General features: G+C 46.1%; 1 protein-coding gene across 13 annotated transcripts in view; it reads left to right on the forward strand.

Moving 5' to 3' along the window:
- Positions 1-24,375, forward strand: part of PDE4DIP (phosphodiesterase 4D interacting protein) — a 105,473-nt gene that overhangs the window by 59,116 nt on the left and 21,982 nt on the right. For 9 of the 13 annotated variants that reach the window (XM_083743717.1, XM_083743726.1, XM_083743719.1 and 6 more), the window contains 13 exons: positions 1,100-1,213; positions 1,699-1,836; positions 2,540-2,719; positions 3,018-3,212; positions 4,165-4,305; positions 4,846-4,927; positions 5,827-5,918; positions 6,165-6,281; positions 6,634-6,771; positions 7,307-7,419; positions 7,845-7,981; positions 21,139-21,227; positions 22,888-23,099. In XM_083743717.1, the coding sequence (XP_083599843.1) occupies positions 1,100-1,213; positions 1,699-1,836; positions 2,540-2,719; positions 3,018-3,212; positions 4,165-4,305; positions 4,846-4,927; positions 5,827-5,918; positions 6,165-6,281; positions 6,634-6,771; positions 7,307-7,419; positions 7,845-7,981; positions 21,139-21,227; positions 22,888-23,099 (1,748 nt within the window). The remainder of the gene's footprint in view (positions 1-1,099; positions 1,214-1,698; positions 1,837-2,539; positions 2,720-3,017; positions 3,213-4,164; positions 4,306-4,845; positions 4,928-5,826; positions 5,919-6,164; positions 6,282-6,633; positions 6,772-7,306; positions 7,420-7,844; positions 7,982-21,138; positions 21,228-22,887; positions 23,100-24,375) is intronic. The other 4 variants (XM_083743728.1, XM_083743729.1, XM_083743721.1 and 1 more) reach the window with 1 other exon arrangement.

A 24,375-nucleotide genomic window follows, 5' to 3' on the forward strand; every position in this document is an offset into this window, starting at 1 on the left:
TCTTTCATTTATCAAGTTATTCTTTCCCTTGTTTTTAAGCTGATTTTTATTGGAGGCAGGTGCTATAATATGTCCACTGATACGTGCTTTGTACGCTTCCCATTCAGACTTTCACAGAGAGGTTGTTGCTTAATTCAGTTCAAAATATTGTATAGTCTCTTCCCACTTTGGTTGAACAAAATGTTAATCATTAAGTAAAGACATATCAATACACCAGATACTAGAAGCCTTCCCCAGGTTATGGCCCCCACATAACTGCATTATGATCAGGTACATAGTAGGGCTGGGTGATGTATCAAAACATTGCCCCAAAGCAGTTTGAGGTCTTGACTGCAGTTAAGGATTTCAGAATTTCCAACCTGGCAGTATATTGCGAATACAAGCCTCCTCCCTCCTCACTCTAGCCACTGCCTACCCTTTGCATGTGTTCATTGCCTTCTCCAATCACGGAAACAACCGCTGAGACGGTTAGGGTGCCAGTGGCAGAAAACTGATTCTGAATCTGACCGGACACAGGTTAGAGCTCAACGCTGAGCCTACCAAGCGACGGCGAAAAGGACTTTCACTTTTCACTTTCTTCACTGCCTCAATTGCATCTGCAGAAAATGGCAGCAGGAGACTCTTTCAGGTGGTTCATAATTTAACAGAACCACCTTTGCCATCAGGGCCTGGTATAGACCCCAAGATCTCCTGCAGTGATTGTGCAAAGCTGTTTTTGCAGATAAATTCACTCAGATTTGGACTGCTTGTGGCTACCCCCATCCTGTGAGCAGGCATGCAATGGTTTTTCAGAAAGCTTTGAGGTAAGCCCTATCTAGGCTGCTCTAGAGTACATTGCAGTGGCCAGTGAAGGTTAAAGGAGTCGAAGGTGCTGGGCCAGTCCTTGCTGTCTCATGATAAAAGGCCATGCTTGGCTGTGGCTTGTGCCCTGACCTTGGGTAAATGTGGGTCAGAAAAGTTGCCTCCTTGTCCCTTTTCACAACTGCTTCATTTGCCTTCCCAAGAACACTTGGATCTCTCACCAGCATTGCTTCTCTCTTGGAGCTTTCTGAAGTTGCTCAGGTGTTATTGATGGTGTCAATATGTTCCATTTCTGCAGGAATCTAAGGAACTTATTCAGTATCACCAGAGCTTGGACAAGAGCCCCACATCAGCTGATAATATGGTGAAGAAATTGCAACAACGAATCAAAGACAGGGATGCCATCCTGGAGGTAATTACAGAGGTGTCCAGCACAATCTCTTGTGTATTTTTTCTGTGTTCACACTGGTGCCATCCTTTGCTGTCCCAGGTCTCCTCAGCTGGTAGGTTTGGCGGAGCACAGAGCACCCTGCTCTGCACCTCTGAGGTGGCCTGCTGCTCTTAGGTGGCAGTCTGGGTGGCTTCTGTAGGGGGTGGGGCTGCATCTTGCCCTTTCCCTCAGGCAGCCAAATGTCTTGGACCGGCCCTTGCAGTGCCAAGAGCAGGTGTCCTCTTTTCTCTCTTGTCTGGCGCATTGAAGAGGGGAAGGGGAGCTGAATCTCCCTCTTAACGATGAGTGGGGTGTGAGTTGTGAGTTCCACAATATTGTGGAACCCTTTTTCTATGTTTGTAAACCATTTAAATAGTTTATATGTATTTTATTAAATTATAATCTTGGTTGTTTGAGTTTGTGACGCTTGCTACTTCTTTGCCCACTTGTGGCCTTTTTTGTTGCAGCGAGCGGTCGATGAGAAATTCTGTGTGCTTGAAGACAAGGAGCAGGAGCTGCAGCAGCTTCGCTTGGCTGTGAAAGAGCGAGAGCATGACTTGGTAAAGCTGCGCAGGGTCCTCTCCCATAATGAGGCTACCATTCAGGTGGGTTGCAGCAGGAAGGGCAATGCTTATGCCATTCCTTCCGTCTGCCATGGTTCCCTCCCACTCTTGAGACTGACACTGTATTAATGCAGCACTCTTCAAGACGACTCTTGCAGCAATTTCTTTGCCATTGCTTTTAGGTTGACTTGAGCTATGTTAGGGTTAATCCAGAGTTTCAGAGTAGTACTCAGCACAACTTAATTATACCTAATGGTGCCAACAAGCCAGCCCAATGTTTCTATCCTCACATAGAATCATAGAACCGTAGAGTAGGGTCCTCTAGTTCAGCCCCCTGCAATGCAGCAATCTCGGCTAAAGCATCCATGACAGATGGCCATCCAAGCTCTGCTTTAAACCCTCCAAGGAAGGAGAGTAAGTCCACAGCCTCCTGTGGGAGACCGTTCCACTGTTGAGCAGCTCTTACTTGTAGTAGCTCTCCAAAGTCTCTGCAAAGGGCTTTTCTCTCCTGAATTGGGTTCTTCTGCAGCAGAGATCACAGGAGTTGAACTTGGACCTTAAAACCTTTAAATGTCCAAAGTATGCATACCACTGTAGAGCTGTGCCCCCCCCCCCCAGTGCCGTGTGCATAAAGGACCTGATGGAAATAGATGTTGCTTGTTTTGTACCATGAGAAATCTAGATGGAAGTCTGGCTTGGCCTTCTGTTGATCTCTTTGCTATCCACTCTCTCTCCTCTCCCGTAGGGAATGGAGAGCTTGCTGAAAGCAAAGGGCCTGGAACATGAGCAGCTGTTGACAAGCTACCAGAATTTGCGCTGGCTGAAAGAGGAAGTTGAAGCAAAATCTCTCAAGTGGCAGGCAGAGCAAGAGGGAACAATCCGGCAGCTGCAGGCGGCATTGCATGACAGGAATAAGAAAGTGGAAGTAAGTGAGAAAGGCAGCTCTGTTGGGAGGCCCTGGGACTGTTGCCCCCTCCTCTCAGCCAGTGATTGATCCAGGTTCACAGTCATTCTGCAGGTATGACATCGTTACTAAACCAGAATCCAGAAAGCAGTTGTTGGTTGTGGTGGTCATTGTGCATTGCCAGAAATGGTGCCCAGGTAATCGTAGTTGAATAACCTCTGAAATTTCCTCTTCTCCTTGATCTCAGCACCCTGTCTGAAATAGGAAGGCCTGCTTTCCTCCTCCCTCTTGATTATCCTTGTCATTGTCATTTCCCTAGGCACTGTCAGCAAAACTGCTATGCAAGCTGGGGCCTGGGCAGAGGGAGCTTGTGGAAGAGCTGTATCTCTGCCTTCAGCAGAAGGAGCAGATCATAGAGGAACTCCTCAGTGACAAGAGCCAGCAGACTGTGGAGCAAATGGCTGAGCTCCAGGAGTTGCTTCAAGCTGTCCACACCAGAGAGCAGCAGAGTTGTGTAAGTGGACAGCTGTGCACTGGGGTTGGCACTCTTCTCTTGGGCTTTCAATGCCACTCTCTCCCAGATGCATCTGCAGGCATCTCTGTCTCAGCAAGAGAGACTCAGTGGTTGGGGAGGTGGAGCTCCTGCATGGCTACGATGGCTACGTTCTTCCTCTGCTTCCAGAGGTAATATGTCTCTGGAAACCAGATGCTGGGACTCAGAAGTGGGGAGGATGCTGTTGCCCTCAGGCCCTGTTTCCAGGCTTCCCATGGGCATCAGGTGGGCCTCCGTGAGAGGAGGATGCTGAATGGCCCTTTGGCCTCATCCCTCGGGATTTTTCTTATGCCCTCAGGTTCTTCTGTCTAGTATGCCTTCTTTGTGTATTCTCTTTAGGAGTCTTTCCATATCAAATATTTGTACCTCACGCTTGGGCTCTCATGACAGGCTAGGGATTCTGTGAGCACACTCCCCACCCTGCTGAGTTGCTGGATGTGGTCTTCGAGGGGATGTTGGAGGCTTGGCATCCACACCCAATCTGCCTTGTCTGGTGTGGCTCAGGCTTACAGTTGCCCCAGAGCCCATGGAATCCTACCTCAGATTATATCTGGTTCAGTCCATGTGGCAGGGTGTGCTTTTGATCTGTGGTGTACTTTTGATCTGGGCAGGAGTACGCTGATCTAGAGTTCTACACTGCTGGGTGAAACTGCCACCTCTCCCGAGTCCCTCGGCCACCAGTGCCTGGCTGCAGCTTGTTTCTGCCTCAGTGGCAGAGGGACTCGGGAGCAGCAGTGGTTTCACTCGCAATGTGCCACCAGGAAGAGCCGCCTTCACGGTTGGCCCTCCTACCAGTCCTAGTTGATGTATCAGTACTGCCCAGAGTGGCTGGGACAACCCAATCAGATGGGCAGGGTACTACTACTACTATTATTATCATTATCATTATCATTATTATCATTGTCATTATCAGATATCTTCTGAGAAAATGGCACGGGCTTTAATAGAAAGAAGTTGCGAGCTGCAGGATTTACGTCAGCAACTGCAGGGCCAGCTTTCACAAGAGAAGATGGAAGCTTCCACTGCCCATCTCCTACAGAAGGATGACTCGGAAGTAAGAATGTGCTTCTGTGAGAGAACATTCCCTCCCAGAGGTTGGCCTGAGAGGGGGAGGGGAAGGCCTGCTTGGAAAGAAAAGGGGTGAGGAAATGGAGGTCCACGCTGCAATAATCTGTGCCCTGAGCAGACTCTTCCATCTTCAGTGGTGCTCAGCCTCAGCCTCCAGTGCCGCTTGTGCTCAGGGCTTAGGAATCAAGTGGGGAAATGGTTGCATGATGGCCTGGCCTGCAAGCCCAGGACCATATGGAGAGAAATGGTTTCTAATGATGCATTTAGCATCACATCTAGCTTGGCCCTATGTGTGCAGTTTTAAAGCAAAGTGTTGTCAGAGCAGAGCCTTGAAGTCTTTCCTAAAGGAAAGAAATGAGAGCAATGTTGAAGTGAGTGAGCAGAATTGGTGCTTCTCAGAGGGAGAAAACAGACTGTGAGCAAACACTGTAGTTTCTCATTGTTCAACTTTGGAGTTGAATACTTTATTCAAATTCCCAAGGCCTATGAATTATCAGTGAAATAATGTGTATATTTATGTTCTTAGGCACTGAGGCAAGAAAGCTCAAGCAAGAGCCCCACTACCATGACATCTAAGAACGGAGATGGCCATTTCAACATGGAGAAAGGTTGGTCCATAAGCAGCTTCCATTCAGTTTAACCCTTGGCCACCCAGAATGTTTGCTGGCAGGAACAATTCAGCTGCTTCATGCTGCATGTGACCTCTAAGCCCACGGCTGCTTGTCAGGGAGATGGAGCTCTTTGCTTTGCCTGCAGGGGCCCTTTGCTCCTCCAGTTCCTCCAGGGAAGTGCCCCTGCCTGAGCACACTGGACAGGGGCTGCCTGTCATTGTAGCCCAGGGATGGGGAGCCTTTTGCCCTCCAGATGTTGCTTGGACTCGCAACTCCCATCAGCCCCAGCCATCATGACCAGTGTTGGCAGTTGTAGTCCACAGGTTCCCCATCTCTTGTGTGGATATCACTGCACTAGGTTTAATTTGGTGCACAGCACCCTCCTGTGTCCTGAAGGAAAATCACCTGGCTTTGAGACTGCCTTTCTGGCACGGGTGAAAGCTTTTTTATTAGTCCAGGGTTTCTTTGGGGAGAGGGGAGGGGAGCAGCTGACCTGTTAATCTCTGTTGCTAATAATGAATATGATTCTGTTCTCCCATTATTTATTTATTTTGCTTTGTTCTTATTAAATTTTATTAATTTACTTTGTCTCCTGTTCTCTGCTGATCTAGGAGTTTCTTTGGGAATGCCCTAAATAAATAAAGCTGAATCAACATGTGATTATATAGTTGCATGCATCTTTCTCTCTGTGTGTATTCATTTAAAAAAAAAAAAAACTTTTGGGAGGCAAGTGGAATCCTTAACTCTTTTTACTCTGGTTGTTTTTCAACTGAAAGTTCCCCTTCACCTCCAGGTTTTTCTCTCCACAGGGATTGCACCGCTTTTGATTTTTAAAGTTGTGAGACGGGGTAAGATGCATGAGATCCCAGCCTAACATTGTTCTGCTTTCTCTCCAGGAGCTTGGGAGGCAACTGCTGGACTTGAGGAAGAGCTTACTGGTGCCAAAGAACAGCTTGAGCTATTGACACAAAAGGAGAAGGAAAGCAGAGTGAGTCTGAGTCAAGGTATTGAGGAACAGAGACCCCTGGCAGCACAACCAGCATGCCCATGTGCTGCCTGCTGAGCGGGAAAGGAAGGGCAGTTCTCCTAGGGAAGGATGCCATGTGCCAGCCGACAGATCTAGCAGACGGGCAAGCCTAAGACAGCATGAGAAACATTTGCCACATCCTCATGTGGCACTTCTCTCCCTTGCCTTCTCTTTGCTGTTACTGGCTCTCATTTCTCTTCTCCGCAGTTGGAACTTGCTGCTCTTCAGTCTGTCCTGGTCTCCCAAGAAGAGGAGCTACAGGTTCAAGCTTCTGATGTTGAATCTCTGACTAGAAGCATCCAGATAAAAGAAGAACTCATAAAGGTGGGACAAAAGGGCCCTGACTCTGTTTCTCTCTGGCTGCAGATATCTGTGTGTATAGTTTAGTATATGATTTAACACTGGCAGCAGAAAACCTTTGGTTAAATGCAAGATATAAGAAGCAGCAGAATCTTTTAATATGAAGCAGGTTTAGTTTGTTTAATCACAGGCCTTCTTTGGGATGTTGCAAATGAAAGACCTGTGTTGGGTTTTTAATTCAGGGCCTCCCATTCCAGATGTACTCCACACTTTAATGATGTGGAAGATCTCTTGACTGGAAGTTGGTGGTAGACGCATGGCCCAGGGCCATGACTGCACTTTACATTCTCCAAGTCACTCTCTCCTTGACTTCCAGGACTTGCAAATGCAGCTGGTTGACCCTGAAGAAATGCCAGTAGTTGAGCGACTTTCCCAGGAAGTGTTGATGCTTCAGGAAAAGGTAGCCAAGATGGAACAGGAAGGACAGGAAGTTGCTGAAAACAGAAGACTGCAGGTATGGCAGAAAAGTGTCGCGGCGATGTGGTGGACGCAGGCTAGTTTGATTTATGTCTGTTTCCTGCTCCTCAAAGTTGCTCAGAGTTACCTATGTAGGCTTTTCTCACAATAGCACTGTGAGACTACAGTGAGAGGGTGACTGGCTGAAAAGGACTGTGAACTTCCTGAGCAGGCACTTAATCCCCAAACGGCAGTCTAAGGGTAGCCCTCTGTTGATTGCACTTCACAAACCAAGTTTTACTCAGAGTAGACCCACTGAAATTAAGGGGTCTATTTCTCTGTCTGTGGGAAATTGGAGGCTTTCCTCCTTTGCAAAAGACTCTGATATCAGCACCATTAAAAGCAGTCTTGGTATGTGGAGTGGTCCACCTGCATCTGCCTTCGGTCAAGATCTTCCTCAGGAAATAAGAGAAGCAAGCGGCATAAATGCAGCTCAGGTCACAATGTGGCACAAGGTTGTTTTTGCTTGACTGTTAAATAGCATTAAAACGCTCACGTAAGCACAAAGTGAAGGCAAATGTTTGCGCTTTCAGCTGCTGCAGGTGTTGGAGGGGCTGGCAGCAGAGAAGAATCAGCTGAATGAAACTCTGAAAGCCGAAAAGCAGCTCTACAGCACTTTGGTGAAGTTTCAAGCTCATCCTGACAGGTGAGGAGATGCTCTGTTCCCCTGCCTCCAGTGCTGAGGCATTTGATGGGTAGAGGCTGGAGTTTTCTTTGTAGCTGCGACTAGAAACTCTTTCACTTATGTTCCCTTGCTTTCCCACCTCTTGCTGTTTGCTTGACATATCTACAAAGATTATAGGTTAGTTTAGTAAATCATAAACCCTCAAGGTGTTATTTGGAAGAACTGTTTGTATACCCAGGTTGTCAGAAGTGAGCACCCACCTTGCAGCAACCAAAGCTTTCCCCTGTTTTTTCTCTGTTGGCGAGAGCGTTGCTGAAAAGCAGCTGTAAGGAGTGAGGTGGTTGGTGCTTTTGAAGGAATGAGAGTAAGTGGTGAGCAGAGAGAGGTGGTAGACCTTGGCAGAACAACTCCTAAACTGCTCCTAATCTGCTTCCCTTTCTGCATAGTCTTGCCAGCTGTCAGCATGAACAGACACTGCAGGTGGAGCTGGAGCGGGTCCAGGCCATCCGTGGGCAACTGGAAGAGGCTCTTGGAAGAAGTCTGGCTCACCTGAGCAGGCTGGAATCGCTGGATGGCATTGGAGGTGGGGAACAGGAGCGTGTGACAGTCCTGCCCAAGCATGCCTTCTGAGCTCTGGCCGTCACACTACCGCTAGCGCAGAGCAAGCCTGTCTTGACACTGGGAGGCTGATAAGGGCTTGCTGGAACCCATGTATGCGTCATTCATGTTCCTGGTACAATCTTGCCAGGGAGATTGTATAATAGATTTTGGCAGCCAATAATTCCTTTCTAGTGGCTCCCTGTCACCTCTTCCCCCATTTGGCTGAATAAAGATTCTCCCATTCCTGCTCCCTCAGAATCTGTGTTAATTGTTCTGTGCCATACCAAACATGCATTTGTCATAGAGGGTTTTGTTTTGTTTTGTTTTGTTTTGTTTTGTTTTGTTTTGTTTTGTTTTGTTTTGTTTTGTTTTGTTTTCGGAGCACCAGTTCCCTGTGTTTTCACCCACTAACTCCACAAAGCTATTTATTAATTAAATTATTTAATAGCAGACTCCTCATAACAACTCACAGGGATAAGCATAACATCAATGGAGGCAGGCCAGTCTGGAGAGTTGCATGTTGCTTCATTGTGGTGATTTATGTGAATTGTTCCCTGGCTAACCTTGGGGAGTCTTTGGACCTTGATTTTGCATCCCAATTCTGGCACAATTCCTGTACTGCCATGCTAAGTAATGCACAGTGGAATAACAAACAAACAAACAAACATCTTAAAATTAATTTAGACAAGTTAAAATCCGGGCAATTGAGAGTGGTTAATAATTGCCAGGACCAACTGTTTCCACTGATCATACAAGGACCTTTGAGCGGGTTGGGGGCCTCCTTCGGGCTTGTTTTATACAAACGAAAGTAAGTCAAACCACATCCTGCCCAAAGGCCTTGCAGAACAGCTCCGTCTTGCAGGCCCTGTGGAAAGATGTCAAATCCTGCAGGGCCCTGGTCTCTTGTGGGAGAGCATTTCACCAGGCCGGGGCCACAGCCGAAAAGGCCCTGGCTCTAGTCAAGGCCAGTCTAATTTCCCTGGGGCCCGGGATCTTCAAGGTGTTGATATTTGCAGACCACAAGGTCCTCCATGGGGCATACAAGAAGAGGTGGTCCTGTGGGTACGAGGGTCCTATGCCGTATAGGGCTTTAAAGGTTAAAACCAGCACCTTAAATCTGATCCTGTACTCCACTGGGAGCCAGTGCAGCTGGTATAGCACTGGGTGAATGTGATCCCACAGCAAAGACCCCGTAAGGAGTCTTGCCGCGGCATTCTGCACCCGCTGGAGTTTCTGTGTCGGTTTCAAGGGCAGCCCCACATAGAGTGAGTTACAGTAATTAAGCCTGGAGGTGACCGTCGCATGGATCACAGTGGCGAGGTCAGGGCAAGAGAGGTAAGGGACCAACTGCTTAGCTTGGCAGAGATGAAAAAATGCTGCCTTCGTTGTAGCTGCAACCTGCGCCTCCATAGAAAGGGAGGCATTGAAGATTACACCCAAACTCTTGACGGAAGGCGCTGGCACTAGTTGCGCCCCTGCAAGGGATGGGAGTTGGCCAGCCAAAGGACTCTGTCTTGGAAAGAAGACCTGTTAGCAGGCATCTCACCCAGGGTAGCTTTAGAAAACATCAGCCTATGCACATTCAAAGTGAGGAGTTACCTTCACTTGCAGGATTCAGCCCAAATTTGGCTTTTGGCGGGTCCTAAGTTTAGCTAGATCCTGAGTGCATTCACAGAGACGGAATGCAAGCCTTCAACCCTGGCCCGGACTGACATGGCTGGAAAAGATTGCTGTGGATTCAGGTGGCTAAGAGGACATGAACCCCTGCCCAGTCAGTCAGCAAGCATTATGTTCCATTTCCCCCAAAGAACCCATGGATCTAATGGAAATTGTAGGCCTGTATTGGCTTTGAAGTGGCATTCTGTAAAGACAACATGTTACTTACCCTGAATTAACTCCCTTCATGCTTTGTAATGAGGTTGCTAATACCTCCAACTTGGAATAGTCAACTTCCAAGATGCTTTGCTTTTGCTGTTCCTTGGTGCAGTACTTTAATGTGTGGGCAATGAGCTAGAAGATTAAGCCTCTCTGTGCCTACTTTTTATGACAGCAAAAACTAGGAAATTCCCAGTATAGGGCCCGTGTTTACCAGTTACTGGAAACAACAGAGGAGAGCTGCTTTCCTTTATGCCCTACTTGTCAGCTGCTAGGAGCATCTGGCCGGCAAATGCTGGAAATGGACAGACTTTATTGCTGTGCTTCAGCACCAGAAAAAGCAAAAACTTACTGGTACATAAACACTAGATCAAATATTTCTCTTGGTATCAGTTCTCCTTACTGAAGGCAGACCCAGAGGCCACAGAGGTGGACACTTCATCATTCCACTAGATTTGGAACTTTTCTTTGTCGCTCAACCATAATGCTGGCATTATTTATTATTGCTGCTGTCTTGTGTCTCACTTGAGAAGCAGATGGTGAAACTCTGACTGCAATCTTACATACCAAGAATAAGTGCTATTGGGTTCACTGGTGCTTGTGTCTGAGTGGATGTGTATCAGATTGTGCGGTGAATCCTACTTTTTTCAGTGCTTAACTAGGAAAAGAGCCATTGGCTCCTCATTGCCATTGTGAGTGTAACTGGGTAGCACACCACCTGTGGAATGCAAGCAGCCAGCCATTGTCCCGTGTTCAGCTAGGAGTTGGGAGAGTGCTCCTAAATTCTTGGGTATCATGGAGTGTTTACTTGCTTTTTGTATATTCTATATTGAAGTAGGTTCCTAGCCCTCATACTTGCTGGAGTAGGACTGAAAATGAGAGTAAAGCCTGCTAAAGATGCCAGGGAAACAAGCTCAGATCTTGTGCTTTGAAGTAGGAAGTTTCTAAACCATTTTGGAAAGGGCTGTTCCGTTTTAGGTTAGTTGAGGAAGAAAAACAGGCTTGGATCCTGAGAGCAGTTAACTTACGGAAATTCACAGAAGAGAAATTTCCTCTTCCTTCCCTTTGCCCCTTTCCTATACCATTCTGAACAATATAGGGTGGGTGTGGGGGCTTCAGGGGGAGAAGCCCCAATAGGACTTGCATTCTAATGTAAGTTAAAGTCTATGGAAGGACTGTGTCCAACCCTCCAGAGCGGCTTTGGCGTGGGGAGCAGTCGGCTACCAGGGCAGGGAGCTGGGCCTGGAAACTTCCTTTTTCTGAGCTTAAGTCCCTTAGGATCCAAACCACAGGGTTCCTTCAGCTTATGGCAAGAGCCTTGTTGTGAAGCAAGGGGCCCCAGGTCAGTCCAAGCCTTTTAATTAAAACGTGCCTAATATTGAAAGCCTGTTTTTCTCATTCATGGAATTATAGAAGAAACTGGGAGCCCTTCTACTCTGCACAAGTAGATGTTACACTGGGAATCAGCCAGTGGTTAAAATAAAAATAAAAAGTAGGACATGGGCGGAAGGGTGAGACTTCCATGAGGGCCAGAGTTGGGGAGAAAAGAGTTGAACTTCTCCCTTTACACAGCGGTTCTGACAGTAATCACTTTACCATACCTACTATTTTATTTTTAAACCATGCTGGCACCTAGCTTTGTCCTAAGTTGTGGATTCATTTGCCATCCTAGGGCAATTCTATTGCTAACTTGTGAATATATGTATTTGCCAGGAGGTTTCTCTGTTTACAGTACAATCACAATTTACTCGTGTTTAATATGTGCAGTTTCAGCTTTATGTGTTTGAAGTGCGGCTGGTTGAAAGGCGGAGAGTTTAAAAGCAGAGAGTTTAAAAGCGCTTTTTGTGCAGGTTTTCCAGGTGTGGAGAGGGCCTTTAAGCTCTCTGCCTTATGGGGGGGGGCACACCAGACCTGCTTGGTGTGCCAGCTCTGGAAGGCAAGATGGCTGGCGTGGGAGGCAATTCTAAGGGGGCGCTTTGACTTGGGTGTATTTTGTGTATATGTGCCATCTCCAGAACTTAACTCCCATGCAAGATGTGATTGTACTGCATCTCACTCCTGGTTTTCTCCTGCCTGACCTTGAGGTGTCACCCCTTCCTCATAGCTATGTACAGGCTGGCAGTGCCTAAACTTGTTATGCCTTCCATTTGTTTACTGGGCTGCTTTTTATGAACAGGGGCTCACAAGGTTCCATCTGAGACTTCTTCTGCCCAGGAAGCTTATTGTTTTTAACTAACAACACATGGAAGCAAACTTAAGTTTGCAGATATTTGTGTCATCCACACCCATTCGTTATGAGGCAGAATTAGCTGTGGCTTTCTGTTGCATGTACTGTGGCTGGCAAACCCAGATTTGTCCTCTCTGATACAGGCGAGAGGTAAGCTTTGGCTTGAATGATTTCCCACAAAGTGGCTCTCTTAATGTAGACACCTCCCCCCCCCCCCGGCAATTGTCCCCCTGCCTCTTACGCCAGTCATCTAGTTACCTGTTACTTTCTTTGAACGTCTACAACTTTGCCTTTGGAGTGTCATCCTGGGGTCATTCCACGCCAAATCACCTGGTGCCATGTGCTCTTACAACTCAGATTTTCTTCCCAAAAAATATTATGTGTAGATACCTATGAGATAACCTCAATTTAATTTTTTAAAGATTTTTTGGTCCAAAATTGGGTGCAGGAGAATTTAATTTTTTTCTTCATTTTCATGCGATTTAGGGTAATGCAATTTCTGTGTCCGTTTAGAAAAAAAAATCCTGTTTCACTTATTTTTCAACCAATTGGGCTTATTTTGGTATCAAAATAAAGCTAATTGTGGTCTCTTTCAAAATAAGGTATAAAAATGGTATTAACTGCCACAGAAAAGGGTCACTGACCATTCAAAGTGAATTTTTGTCATTTTATTCCCGGAAGGTTCAATAAGCGCTAGAGCACAAACGACAACTAACACATGTATCATACTTTTTTTGTAGAATGGGCTAACCATGTACTTGTTATGTTTTAAAAATGAGGGTGTTTTTTGTCATTATAAAATAAATTGATTTTGAAGTAAATTGTTTACCAAAAACATTTTTTTTGGTACAGGTTTAAGGTCTCTCTGAGCTTCAAATAACTCACACATTTGTGAGAATAGTTAAAATAGTACCCTCCTATGTTATAATGTCATCTGATATATTTTTAAAATTAAGTTTTATTGATTAATAAAAACAAAATTCATCTTAGAGCCCTTGTTCATTTTATTGTGCAATGATATGGTCAAAGCTATTTTGTTTCCCATACATGTAATATGGTCAATGATGCTGTTGTTGTTTTTTATAAATTTTATTGGATTTTACAATTTAATATTCAACCAAATACAGTCATACCTCGGGTTGAATATGCTTCGGGATGAGCGCGTTCGAGTTGCGCTCCGCGGCAACCAGAAAGTAACGGAGCACGTTACTTCGGGTTTCGCCACTTGTGCATGTGCAGACGCTCAAAATCACGTCACGTGCATGCGCAGAAGCGGCGAAAAGTTGCTTCTAGATGCGAATGGGGCTCCGGAATGGATCCCGTTCGCATCTAGAGGTACCACTGTAACACAATGTAACATTTGTCATATAAACAAAAAGTGGGGGGACCCTCCCCATGACTTCCCTCAACTTCCCCTTCTGGCTTTTTAAAGATTTATTACTTCTGCTTAATTTTTGTCTTATTTAAATTCTTATCGTTTGGCTTATCGAACCTACCATGAGAGCACGGCCGAGTATTAAAATCAGATGATCTGGCGTGGAATGACCCCCCTACGTAAAAGCTCCCAGTGTTAGTTTGCCATTGGTGGCTGCAGCCTTCATTCAGTCTCATTGCCAGCTAATGCAACGTTGCGAAGCTGGAAGGACAGGGCTCTCCTGCTTTTTAGTGTAAGAGGAGGGAAAACTTTGGCAGGAAGAGACTTCCTGATACTGCAAGGAAATGGAAGATTGTGTTGCATGTGCCCAAATTCTCCTGTACAAATTCTGTCTGTACAGTCTCTAAATCAGAGTTGCCAGTTATTCAGCTATAGTGAGGGGGGAAAGTATTTGAACCCCTGCTAAATTTGCCCGTTTGCCCTCTGACGAAGAAATGACCAGTCCATAATTTTAATGGTAGGTTTATTGTAGCTGCGAGAGACAGAACAACAACAGGAAAACCCCCAGAAACCCAGAAGACAAGAGTCAGAGATTGATGTGCATTATAATGAGTGAAATAAGTATTTGATCCCTTTGCATAAGATGACAGTAATTGGTGGCAAAACCCTTGTTGGCAATTACACAGGTCAGATGTGTCTTGTAGGTAGCCACCAGGTTTGCACACATATCAGGAGGTATTTTGTTCCACTCCTCTTTGCAGATCCTCTCCAAGTCAGTAAGATTTCAAGGCTGATGTGTAGCTACTCAAACCTTCAGCTCCCTCCACAGATTTTCGATGGGATTAAGATCTGGAGACTAGGCCACTCCAGGATCTTAATGTGCTTCTTCTTGAGCCACTCCTTTGTTGATCAAATACTTCCGCCCCCCACTCTGCCATCCAGTGTCTCTCCTATTAACTTGTCTTTTCCCCAGACTTTACTGGAGGTGGTGTGGTGTGGAATAGAGCAGAATGCAGGCTAGCAGCTCTGCTGAAGGCTGAGAAATGTTGGTGATTTGGCTTTGCTTGGAGTGCAAATCCCTCAATAAAACCTGAGAATGTGGCAGTCCTCTGTTGAATGAAGTATAGAGCTTTGTCCAGTGCATGTGTGCACATGCATGATTGTCACACTGGTTGTGGATGTGTTATTTGGGCAAGAATTTATATTTTCCCAGATCAGGGTTAGAAAGATGTCCCAGGCAGAGCTGCTAGGGAGGTCTGCTTGGAAATCAAGCCGCTGCTCCTTTGTGCATGGGCACCGATAATGAAACAGGGCAGTGTATTTCTAGCTCCTAAGCAGAGAACTCTTCTTCCGGTCTCTAGCCGCTCTGGAATAAGAACATTATAATGCTGCAGGAGCCAAAAAAGGACCAGGGAAGGGGATTTTCCAGCACTTCCGAAGTTTTTTGGCATTGTGCTATATAGTGATAAAGGGCTCAGGTTCAGGGTTGGCTTCCAATGGGAACGTGAGAAATCTCTTGCTATGTAGAGGAATGGGGAGAGGGGTCTAGAGAGGAAGGAAGGGCAAGGCTTTCCATTTCTACCCTCACAAAACGTACACTCTAGTGAAGGAAGGGAAGGTTTTCCCTCTTCTTCCTGGGCATCTTCCTGACCTTAATCCTCATCTCCAGATTACTGTAAACTGTTAAGGGGGCATCCCCCCCCCCATTCAGCAGTTTCTAAAAATTCTTTGATGTTTTGGGTTACTTTCTGATTTACAAACCAAGATACTTCTGCATACCTGGGGGACCCCATGGAAGCACCCCCTCTGTATACAATCATATATACAAAGACATCTAGCTTTCCTAAATTAAATCAAACATAAATAACACATTGTTTCTTTCTTCTGCCTCTTCATTACAAAACAGTCCTGCTCGGGAGGGGCAGGGTCTAGAAATCTGGGGAAACGGGGGTAATAACTGTATTTTATTGCATTAAAAAAGTACTCGTGCTAATAAATTTCTAATGATATAGTAGACTTCTCAAGATACCAGCAATCTCATTTCAGATTTATGCTTAAAGTAGCAATAAAGAATAATTCTTTTGATGGGTTTCTCATGGCCTATTATTATTATTATTATTAGTTTGTTAGAATAGTCTACAGTACAATTCCGTGCATGTTTACTTGAAACAAAACAGTGGCTTCAGTGGGATTTACTTGTAAATGCTCAGAGAATTACAGCAGTGATGCCTGATCCTACAAAAGTTTGCTCAGAGAAAAATCCTGCCGAGCTCACTAGTTGCTCCCAGTCAGGGGTGCCAACTTGAATAAAATATTGGAGGGGGTCAGGTAAGCCCTGCACCACATCATCACAAGACCATTTGAATGGCAATGCCCCTCAGCTTTGGGAGGCCCTGACCACCTCAGATACTTTATTGGGGGGGGGGTAAAGGGACCTTGGCACCCAGTAGTTGGCTCCTCTGCTCCCAGTCAAGGGTGCATAGTTCTTCAAGAGATACTGGCACACTTCTGGCCCTTGTGGAAAGAATGGGGCCAAGACTCTTCAGGGAGGTGGGAGCAGCTCCTATTGGGTAAGTGGAAGGCCAAGCCCAAATCCCCCACAAGGTTTTCCAAACCATGTGAAGCAAAGTAAAGCTCGAGAGTCAGCCAAATATTAAATGACAAGTTATGGTGCTATCAATGCACACAAGGGAAGGCGGAAGGCCTAAAGGCATCTGTAACCCTAATGGGTGTTTGTTCAAAAACAGCTCAGTGGGACCAGAATGCCGACCTTTTTTTGGTTGGGAGTGGGATGGAAAATGGGAGGAGGGGGGAATGCAATGGAGTCTCCAAGAAAAGATTGGCTGGATGGAATGTGGAACTCTGAACAGGAGCACTCCTGTGGCAGGTCCCACTTGATAAGGGAAAGGAAATGGAAATCTGCTTGAATTTGAGAAATCTGTTAAGCCTTGACGGGCATGCGGGAAGTATGTGTCTCCAGGCAGCGCAAAACCAAGAAATCAGTTGGGAAAGTTTCTGAGACCTTTACCACTCCCTCTGGAACAGCCCTTTCAATCCCATACTTTAGAGAAATGCATCAGCCATGTAAATAAAATTTAATGTTGTGCAGGGACAATTATGATTAGGAAAAAACATTCTGCTATGGGAATAATGAAACCCAAGAGTAAACTGCTTTATATACAGAAAACATATACTATATGATGGAACCAGACACCACTAAGAAAACGGCACAACTATAAAACAGAATATGAGTTAAATCATTCCCCTTCAGAGCGTGTCGCCTCCCTGAGAAGTCAGAGTCTGCACAGCATTCTTAACATCAGCTGGGTTCCTTTAAAAATTAAAACTATTTATATCCAAGACAACATTAAAATTCATTATGAAAGAAAACCCTTAAATATAAGTAACATGAAAAATCATTAGGGTCTTTCCTGTACTATAGTTTGCAGTACATGAGATTTTACTCTTATCTTGGGATCAATAAAATCCCACTGAGACGAGAAGGGTTTTCCCAGGCAGAAATGAAGCCCTCTTCATTTGTTCACTCAGAGCGACAGGCTGCTTCCATCAGAGCTCTTCCACAGACTTTTTGCCAAAGCTCTCAAGTTTAGAACAGGGAAGTTGTGGTCCTCTAGATGTTATTTGACTACAGCTCCCAACATCCAAGACAATTGGCCAGTGGGGGCCGAAATACATTATCATCTTAAGATTCCTGCTCTAGAACATTAAGATGATAATTCAAAAGTGGGCTGCAGAATAAAGGAAATTGACCCAAACTGTTTCCTCACCGAACCTATTGAGGCATCCCCAACTCCCCAATTATTATTTTTGCTACCATGGCAGCTGGAGTGGTCATATTCAAGGGTAAGAGACCAAGTAAGTCAGTAAGCACACTGCCTTGTCTTCCTCTTTTATAGACTGCTTTTGGGTCCCCCAGGGAGATGGCAGTTGCAGCAATCTTGACACCCTCTATTTTTGTCCTAGCGGGTGAAGGATAGGAGCTTCCAGGGTCACAGGACTTGGGCAACACTTGAGTAGTGGAGCCAAGTAGCAGTTTGAGCTTCCGACACTAATCTGCTGTTCATTTGTTCTAAATGTACCTTTCAATAGACAATTTCTTGATAGTTGAATAGAGTATTCTGAGGCCATCAAGGATTGCATAAGGATAATTTCCTTACAGAGCTCCTGTGGTTTCAAAAGTGCAGCAGATGAATACAGTCTGCGTGGGAGCACATCCCATGTTCTTTAGTATACAAGACTGGTGTTCCTACAGTAACCTCACCAGAAGGATTTCTGTATGTATTTAGCCTGATTTCTCTTTGGGCATGTGTGTTGCAATTGATTTGAGATCAGCGAGGTACTCTTGGGGACGTCTTCTTTTTGCAAAGGAGACCCTGCTTTTCTCAGAACAGATATCCTATCACAAAATTTCTATAATATATCTACACCCAAATTTGTTGTAACTAGCAACCTGTAGGGTGAGTGCCAAGCTCTGTAAGCCTCTGTTAGCATGTTCAGACTACTCTTCTTCCTACCCGGCCCATCCTCCTTTTATAATGCAAGGCCATCATGAGCTAGTGTGGCAGAAGAGATATTATACATTTGATAAGGCTGATTCTAAGCCTGACTTGGATTTTTTTCAGGGTGCTCTGCAGAAAGTTCTAACAGGATATCAACATAGCAGAGAAAGAGGGGCCAGTGCCATGAGAGGGACTTCATTGCAGGGGCAAGAAGAGCCTGCATCCAATCTGAGATGAATGCTCACTTTTCTAAAAAAATCAGAGTGGAAGGGATCCTTCAAGGCCAGCCATCCAGCTGCTTAATGCACACAACTGGGTTTTGCTGGAACTTATTCATAGGCAGGCAGGAGAGGAATGAATGGGGCCCAACAAGAATGACTTGTGTGCCACAATGTCTACTTTTGTCCTTTAGGTTTGGCCCTCAGACCCCTCAAGTTTGTTTTTCAGTTGCTACCAATAAGCCAGAGTCTGAAGGGTTGGAGCTCTACCCTCTGGTAAAATCAGAAAATAAATCTGCTTTCTGACCAGGAGGTGGCGTCACCACAGATGTGAAAACTGCTCTGGACACCAAAGCTGAATGCACACTGTATAGCTGAAACACATTGGAAGGACATCCTCTCTCTCTCTCTCTCTCTCCAAGGGTTGGACTCGATGGCCCTTGTGATCTCTTCCAACTCTATGATTCTCTCTCTCTCTCTCTGTGTGTGTGTGTGTGTGTGTGTGTGAACACACACAGAGTTCAGAAGCACACCAGAAATAGTTTGTCTGCAGCCCTGAGTGAAGCTGTTTAGAGCCCAATTTCCCCCCGTTTAACAGATTATCATGAATGTATAGGGGGAAAGCAGTGAGATTGGTATTGTTGGAAACTAATACCATGTGCACTACACAAACTAAATGGGGATGCAAAAAGCTGCAGACCTACAGCAAACTCCACTGTTGTACAGACTTGCTTTACACAAGACTAAATACCCAGCTCTTAAGAATAAGATAAGCTAAATTCAATCTGAATTGCTGCTGTTTGCAAAAAAGAAAAAGGTTGTTGTGTTGGCTGAAGAGCCCCAGTTTTGAGGAGGTGGAAGGGTCTCCTCAATTAATGTAATCTGTTTCCCCCAATTTTCCTACTTTCTGTGCTTCTCATTCTCTTCTTCTTGGTCATAGGGGTGTTCACACTACACTTATGTTGGCACCTGTCTGTCTTGAGTGAATACAAACTGCTGCTTTAGCAAGACCAAAGTGACCTCCCTGGGGCACAAGGCTGGGCAAGCGTGTCTGGGAGTCCTGGGCTGCCCAGACAAGACCATCTTGGCCTTGCTGATGTGGCCCAAAGGAAAGCAGAGCAACACATTTGGCACCAGCTTGGCTCCGGGAGTTGCCAGGAGGAGGCAGACAAGGCACCACCCAGCTGCCTTAGGGATGGATTTGTGTAGGAGGGTTACTCCTTTGCCTTTTCTTTTCCCAAAGGTATCCTGCAAGGCAGCAGAGGTTTAGGATCAGAGATTTCCTTCTCCTAGATGGGCTCTCTCCCCAGGCAGGTGAGCCCCATCTGGCCCTCACTTCCCTCTACAGAAACTGCCTTCTTGACCATTGGACCCACTTTTGGTCATATCTGCTCAATCTACCAGAGCCTGTCTTGACATGTAGGGGAAGTCTCTCACTCATGGAGGATTTGAGACCCATTGGCTCCCCTCAGCTGCTTTAGCCGGCCAGTCTAAGCCATTCCTAGGATTGCGGCCGCTGCCGCCTGTTGGCAGCTGCTAGGAGCCACAGGTGAGAGCTGAGTGCAGAGTGGGGACCAAACTACCCTAGAAGGAGCATGACGTGCCCCCACCAGAGGTACTACTCTTCCCCTAACACCTCACATGTCATTCAACAAATGTACAATCAGTATACCTGCGTACACAAATAGTTGAGCTGTACACTCAGTTATTCACTTGTAAAAGTCAACAAGTGTACAGTTTGTGGACACAATACTTGAACTGTGCAAATGTGCACACTTCCACACAAGCACTTTTACCTGGGTAGAGACAGATTGCACCTGGTTAATGAATGAATAAGCCTCTTGTGTCTGGTTGTTCCCTTACATCTTTGGATCTTTTTCAGTTTCTCTTTCCCCTTTCTTAATCTGTTAGCATTGCATGGCTTTACCTTCTTCTATCTTCTTCAATCTTCTTCTATCTCTCTTTCTCGGCATAAAATCCTTGGGGAAGGGAGCTTTTGTACCTTGCTTCCGTTACAAAGAGAGGAAATCTGGTGCAATTTTAACTGATAGTTTCATTAAGAAACACTTCCTCATTCTTTCCTTGTGCCTGCCTTCTTCTCGGTCCCCATTAACTGCTCCCCCTTTACCACCGGCTCCTCTTCAGGACAAACTTTCAGATTACTGAATGGACCAGCGAGATCTAGCAATGTAGTCCTTAATTCTGGTGCTCTATACATTTTGGTAGAGACGCGGGTGGCACTGTGGGTTAAACCACTGAGCCTAGGACTTGCCGATCAGAAGGTTGGCGGTTCGAATCCCCACGACGGGGTGAGCTCCCATTGCTCGGTCCCAGCTCCTGCCAACCTAGCAGTTCAAAAGCACGTCAAAGTGCAAGAAGATAAATAGGTATCGCTCCGACAGGAAGGTAAACAGCGTTTCCGTGCGCTGCTCTGGTTTGCCAGAAGCTGCTTAGTCATGCTGGCCACATGACCCGGAAGCTGTACGCTGGATCCCTAGGCCAATAAAGCGAGATGAACGCCGCAACCCCAGAGCCGGTCATGACTGGACCTAATGGTCAGGGGTCCCTTTAGCTTTACCTTTATACGTTTTGGTGGTTACTTGAGGCTGGTTCATTCCAAAACACCCACACCGGAGGAATCCAAGCTTAGGCACTGTGGGGCATTTGCTTGGGCCTGGAGGGCACATGCAGCAGGACATGCACTGTCAGTAGCCAAACCTTCTGGCTGTAGCTGTATCTGCTGCATAGGGAAAGGCTGCTCCTGCAGTAAATGGAAGAGCTGCAAGTACTGAAGTATTTTCCTTCTTGGAATCTGCAGTCAATCTGGCATCAAGTTGCTGCAGAGTCTGTGCTGGCAGTTATGCATGGGAATTTATACAGGCCAGGGAGAAGTCTCAAGGGTCTGCTTTGTGGTGTCATTCCCAGGTCCAGTGGCAGAGGAGGATGCTGAGGATGCCAGCACAGAGTTCACAGACAGTATTGAAGAAGAGGCACAGAGAACCACTCGCCAACAGGTGAATCAGAGAGCAAAGCATCATGCTCAAAGGGGCAGATGCTTCTTCCTGGGAGCAGTGTGGTCCTGTGTAACAGTGGAGACATTGTTCCTTTGGCTTGGCTTGAGGAGGCTCTGCCCAGGAGGCTGAGTGAGGCAGCCAAATTCCACCCATCCCTGCAATCACCACCAGAGAAGCAAGGAGAAGTGGCGGAGACTTCTGGTGAGATCTTGCAGAAGTCTAGAGATCTCAAGGAGCTCTCACCACTGCTGCTCCTCACTTCTCTCAGGGTGTGAGGGGGTGCCCCACCTGCCCCCTGTCCCTGTCAGAGAAGCACCTGCAGCTTCCAGGTTCTGGAAAGACCCACTCATCAGATCCTGCCAGAACCCACAACCACGTAACCCCGGTAAGCAAGGCTTTGGTGTGTGCAAACTGCTGCGTGCAAATTGTTGTCATTATGTTGGAAGTCCCAGTATCGGTCTTCTCCTTGCTGAAGCTGTGCACTTCTGCTTGTTTAGCAACTCAGTCTCTGGCACATCTTCCATAGACTGGGTGTTCTGGTCTTTTAGGAGTTATCTTGACTATGCTACCACTCAGTGGATTTGTAACTGGCTGACTGACCGAACCCAAAGGGTGCTCATCAATGGTTCCTCTTCATCCTGGAGAAGAGTGACTAGTGGGGTGCCACAGGGTTCTGTCTTGGGCCCGGTCTTATTCAACATCTTTATCAACGACTTGGATGATGGACTCAAGGGCATCCTGATCAAATTTGCAGATGACACCAAACTGGGAGGGGTGGCTAACACCCCAGAGGACAGGATCACACTTCAAAACGACCTTGACAGATTAGAGAACTGGGCCAAAACAAACAAGATGAATTTTAACAGGGAGAAATGTAAAGTATTGCACTTGGGCCAAAAAAATGAGAGGCGCAAATACAAGATGGGTGACACCTAGCTTGAGAGCAGTACATGTGAAAAGGATCTAGGAGTCTTGGTTGACCACAAACTTGACATGAGCCAACAGTGTGACGCGGCAGCTAAAAAAGCCAATGCAATTCTGGGCTGCATTAATAGGAGTATAGCATCTAGATCAAGGGAAGTAATAGTGCCACTGTATTCTGCTCTGGTCACACCTCACCTGGAGTACTGTGTCCAGTTCTGGGCACCACAGTTCAAGAAGGACACTGACAAACTGGAACGTGTCCAGAGGAGGGCAACCAAAATGGTCAAAGGCCTGGAAACGATGCCTTATGAGGAACGGCTAAGGGAGCTGGGCATGTTTAGCCTGGAGAAGAGGAGGTTAAGGGGTGATATGATAGCCATGTTCAAATATATAAAAGGATGTCACATAGAGGAGGGAGAAAGGTTGTTTTCTGCTGCTCCAGAGAAGCGGACACAGAGCAATGGATCCAAACTACAAGAAAGAAGATTCCACCTAAACATTAGGAAGAACTTCCTGACAGTAAGAGCTGTTTGACAGTGGAATTTGCTGCCAAGGAGTGTGGTGGAGTCTCCTTCTTTGGAGGTCTTTAAGCAGAGGCTAGACAACCATATGTCAGGAGTGCTCTGATGGTGTTTCCTGCTTGGCAGGGGGTTGGACTCGATGGCCCTTGTGGTCTCTTCCAACTCTATGATTCTATGATTCTATGATCTCCTCTTGTTTCAATTACATGTTTTAGCACGCCAAGGAAGGAGCTGATGGCACCTTCGTGGGCCAAAGCAGTTTCCCCGCTCCCTCTCTGGAGAGAGAAAAGAGCCTGCAGGCCCAGCTGCTTTCTGCAAAATCCGAGACTCAGCAGCTTCGAGAGCAGAAGAAGAAGCTGGAAGGGGAGTTGCAGCATCTCAAGGGGCAGATTGAAGAAGCTGGGTTCTCCTCTGTATCTCAGCTCAGGTAGGCTATGGTGGCTCCCGGAAATGTCCTCCTGGAGTGCAGCAACCTCAGTTCTAACGTATTTGTTTGTTTGTTTTTAATTAAATTTAATTTCTATACTGCCCTTCCAAGAATCACAGTGTAGTGACAGTGGTACCTCAGGTTAAGTACTTAATTTGTTCCGAAGGTCTGTACTTAACCTGAAACTGTTCTTAACCTGAAGCACCACTTTAGCTAATGGGGCCTCCTGCTGCTGCCGTGCCGCCGGAGCCCGATTTCTGTTCTCATCCTGAAGCAAAGTTCTTAACCTGAAGCACTATTTCTGGGTTAGCGGAGTCTGTAACCTGAAGCATATGTAACCTGAAGCGTATGTAACCTGAAGCGTATGTAAGCTGAGGTACCACTGTATAAAAACACAAAAATACATAACATAAAAATACATAAATACAAACAAAAAATACATAAATACAAACAATAACCCCTTTCCACAGTTTAAAAGGCCATAAAGGTAAAGGTAAAGGTACCCCTGCCCGTGCGGGCCAGTCTTGCCAGACTCTGGGGTTGGTGCGCCCATCTCACTCAAGAGGCCGGGGGCCAGCGCTGTCCGGAGACACTTCCGGGTCACGTGGCCAGCGTGACATCGCTGCTCTGGCCAGAGCCATACATTGTTTAATTAGGCCATACATTGTTTAATTAGTCAAACACCTGGAAGAAGAGGAATGTTTTCTCCTGGCTCCTAAAGATGTGTAATGAAGGTGCCAGGAGAAACTCCCCAGGGAGAGTATCCCACAAATGGGGAGCCAACACAGAAAAGGCCTATTTTTGTGTTGCTGCCCTTCAATCACCCAGGCAGAGAGCACACCAAGAATGGCCTCAGAGGCAATTGCGGGGTCTGAGTCAGTTCATATGGAGAGAAGTGTAGTTCTTTTTTAATAATAATAATTTTATTATTTATACCCTGCCCATCTGGCTGGGTTTCCCTAGCCGCTCTGGGCGGCTTTCAGGATATGTAAAAACATAATAAAACATCAAACATTAAAAACTGCCCGATAAAGGACTGCCTTCAGAGGCCTTCTAAAAGTTGGTGGGTGCTCTTACAATGAGGACTGATAGTCCTCCTCTTTCCTTGCGTTTGTGATATGAGCCAGTGAAACTGAAATCAAAATAAAAGGTGTCCAGGCAAATGAGAAGTCCTGAACCCTTGTGATGATTTTCTTTGGGGCAAGAACCACAGAAGTTAAATGTCTGATAAGGTTCAAATATAGATGTTTGGAGCATGTTCCAGGTTGCGGGTTAC

This window comes from Podarcis gaigeae (genome assembly GCF_964106915.1).
Source record: "Podarcis gaigeae genome assembly, chromosome: 6".
NCBI lineage: Eukaryota > Metazoa > Chordata > Lepidosauria > Squamata > Lacertidae > Podarcis > Podarcis gaigeae.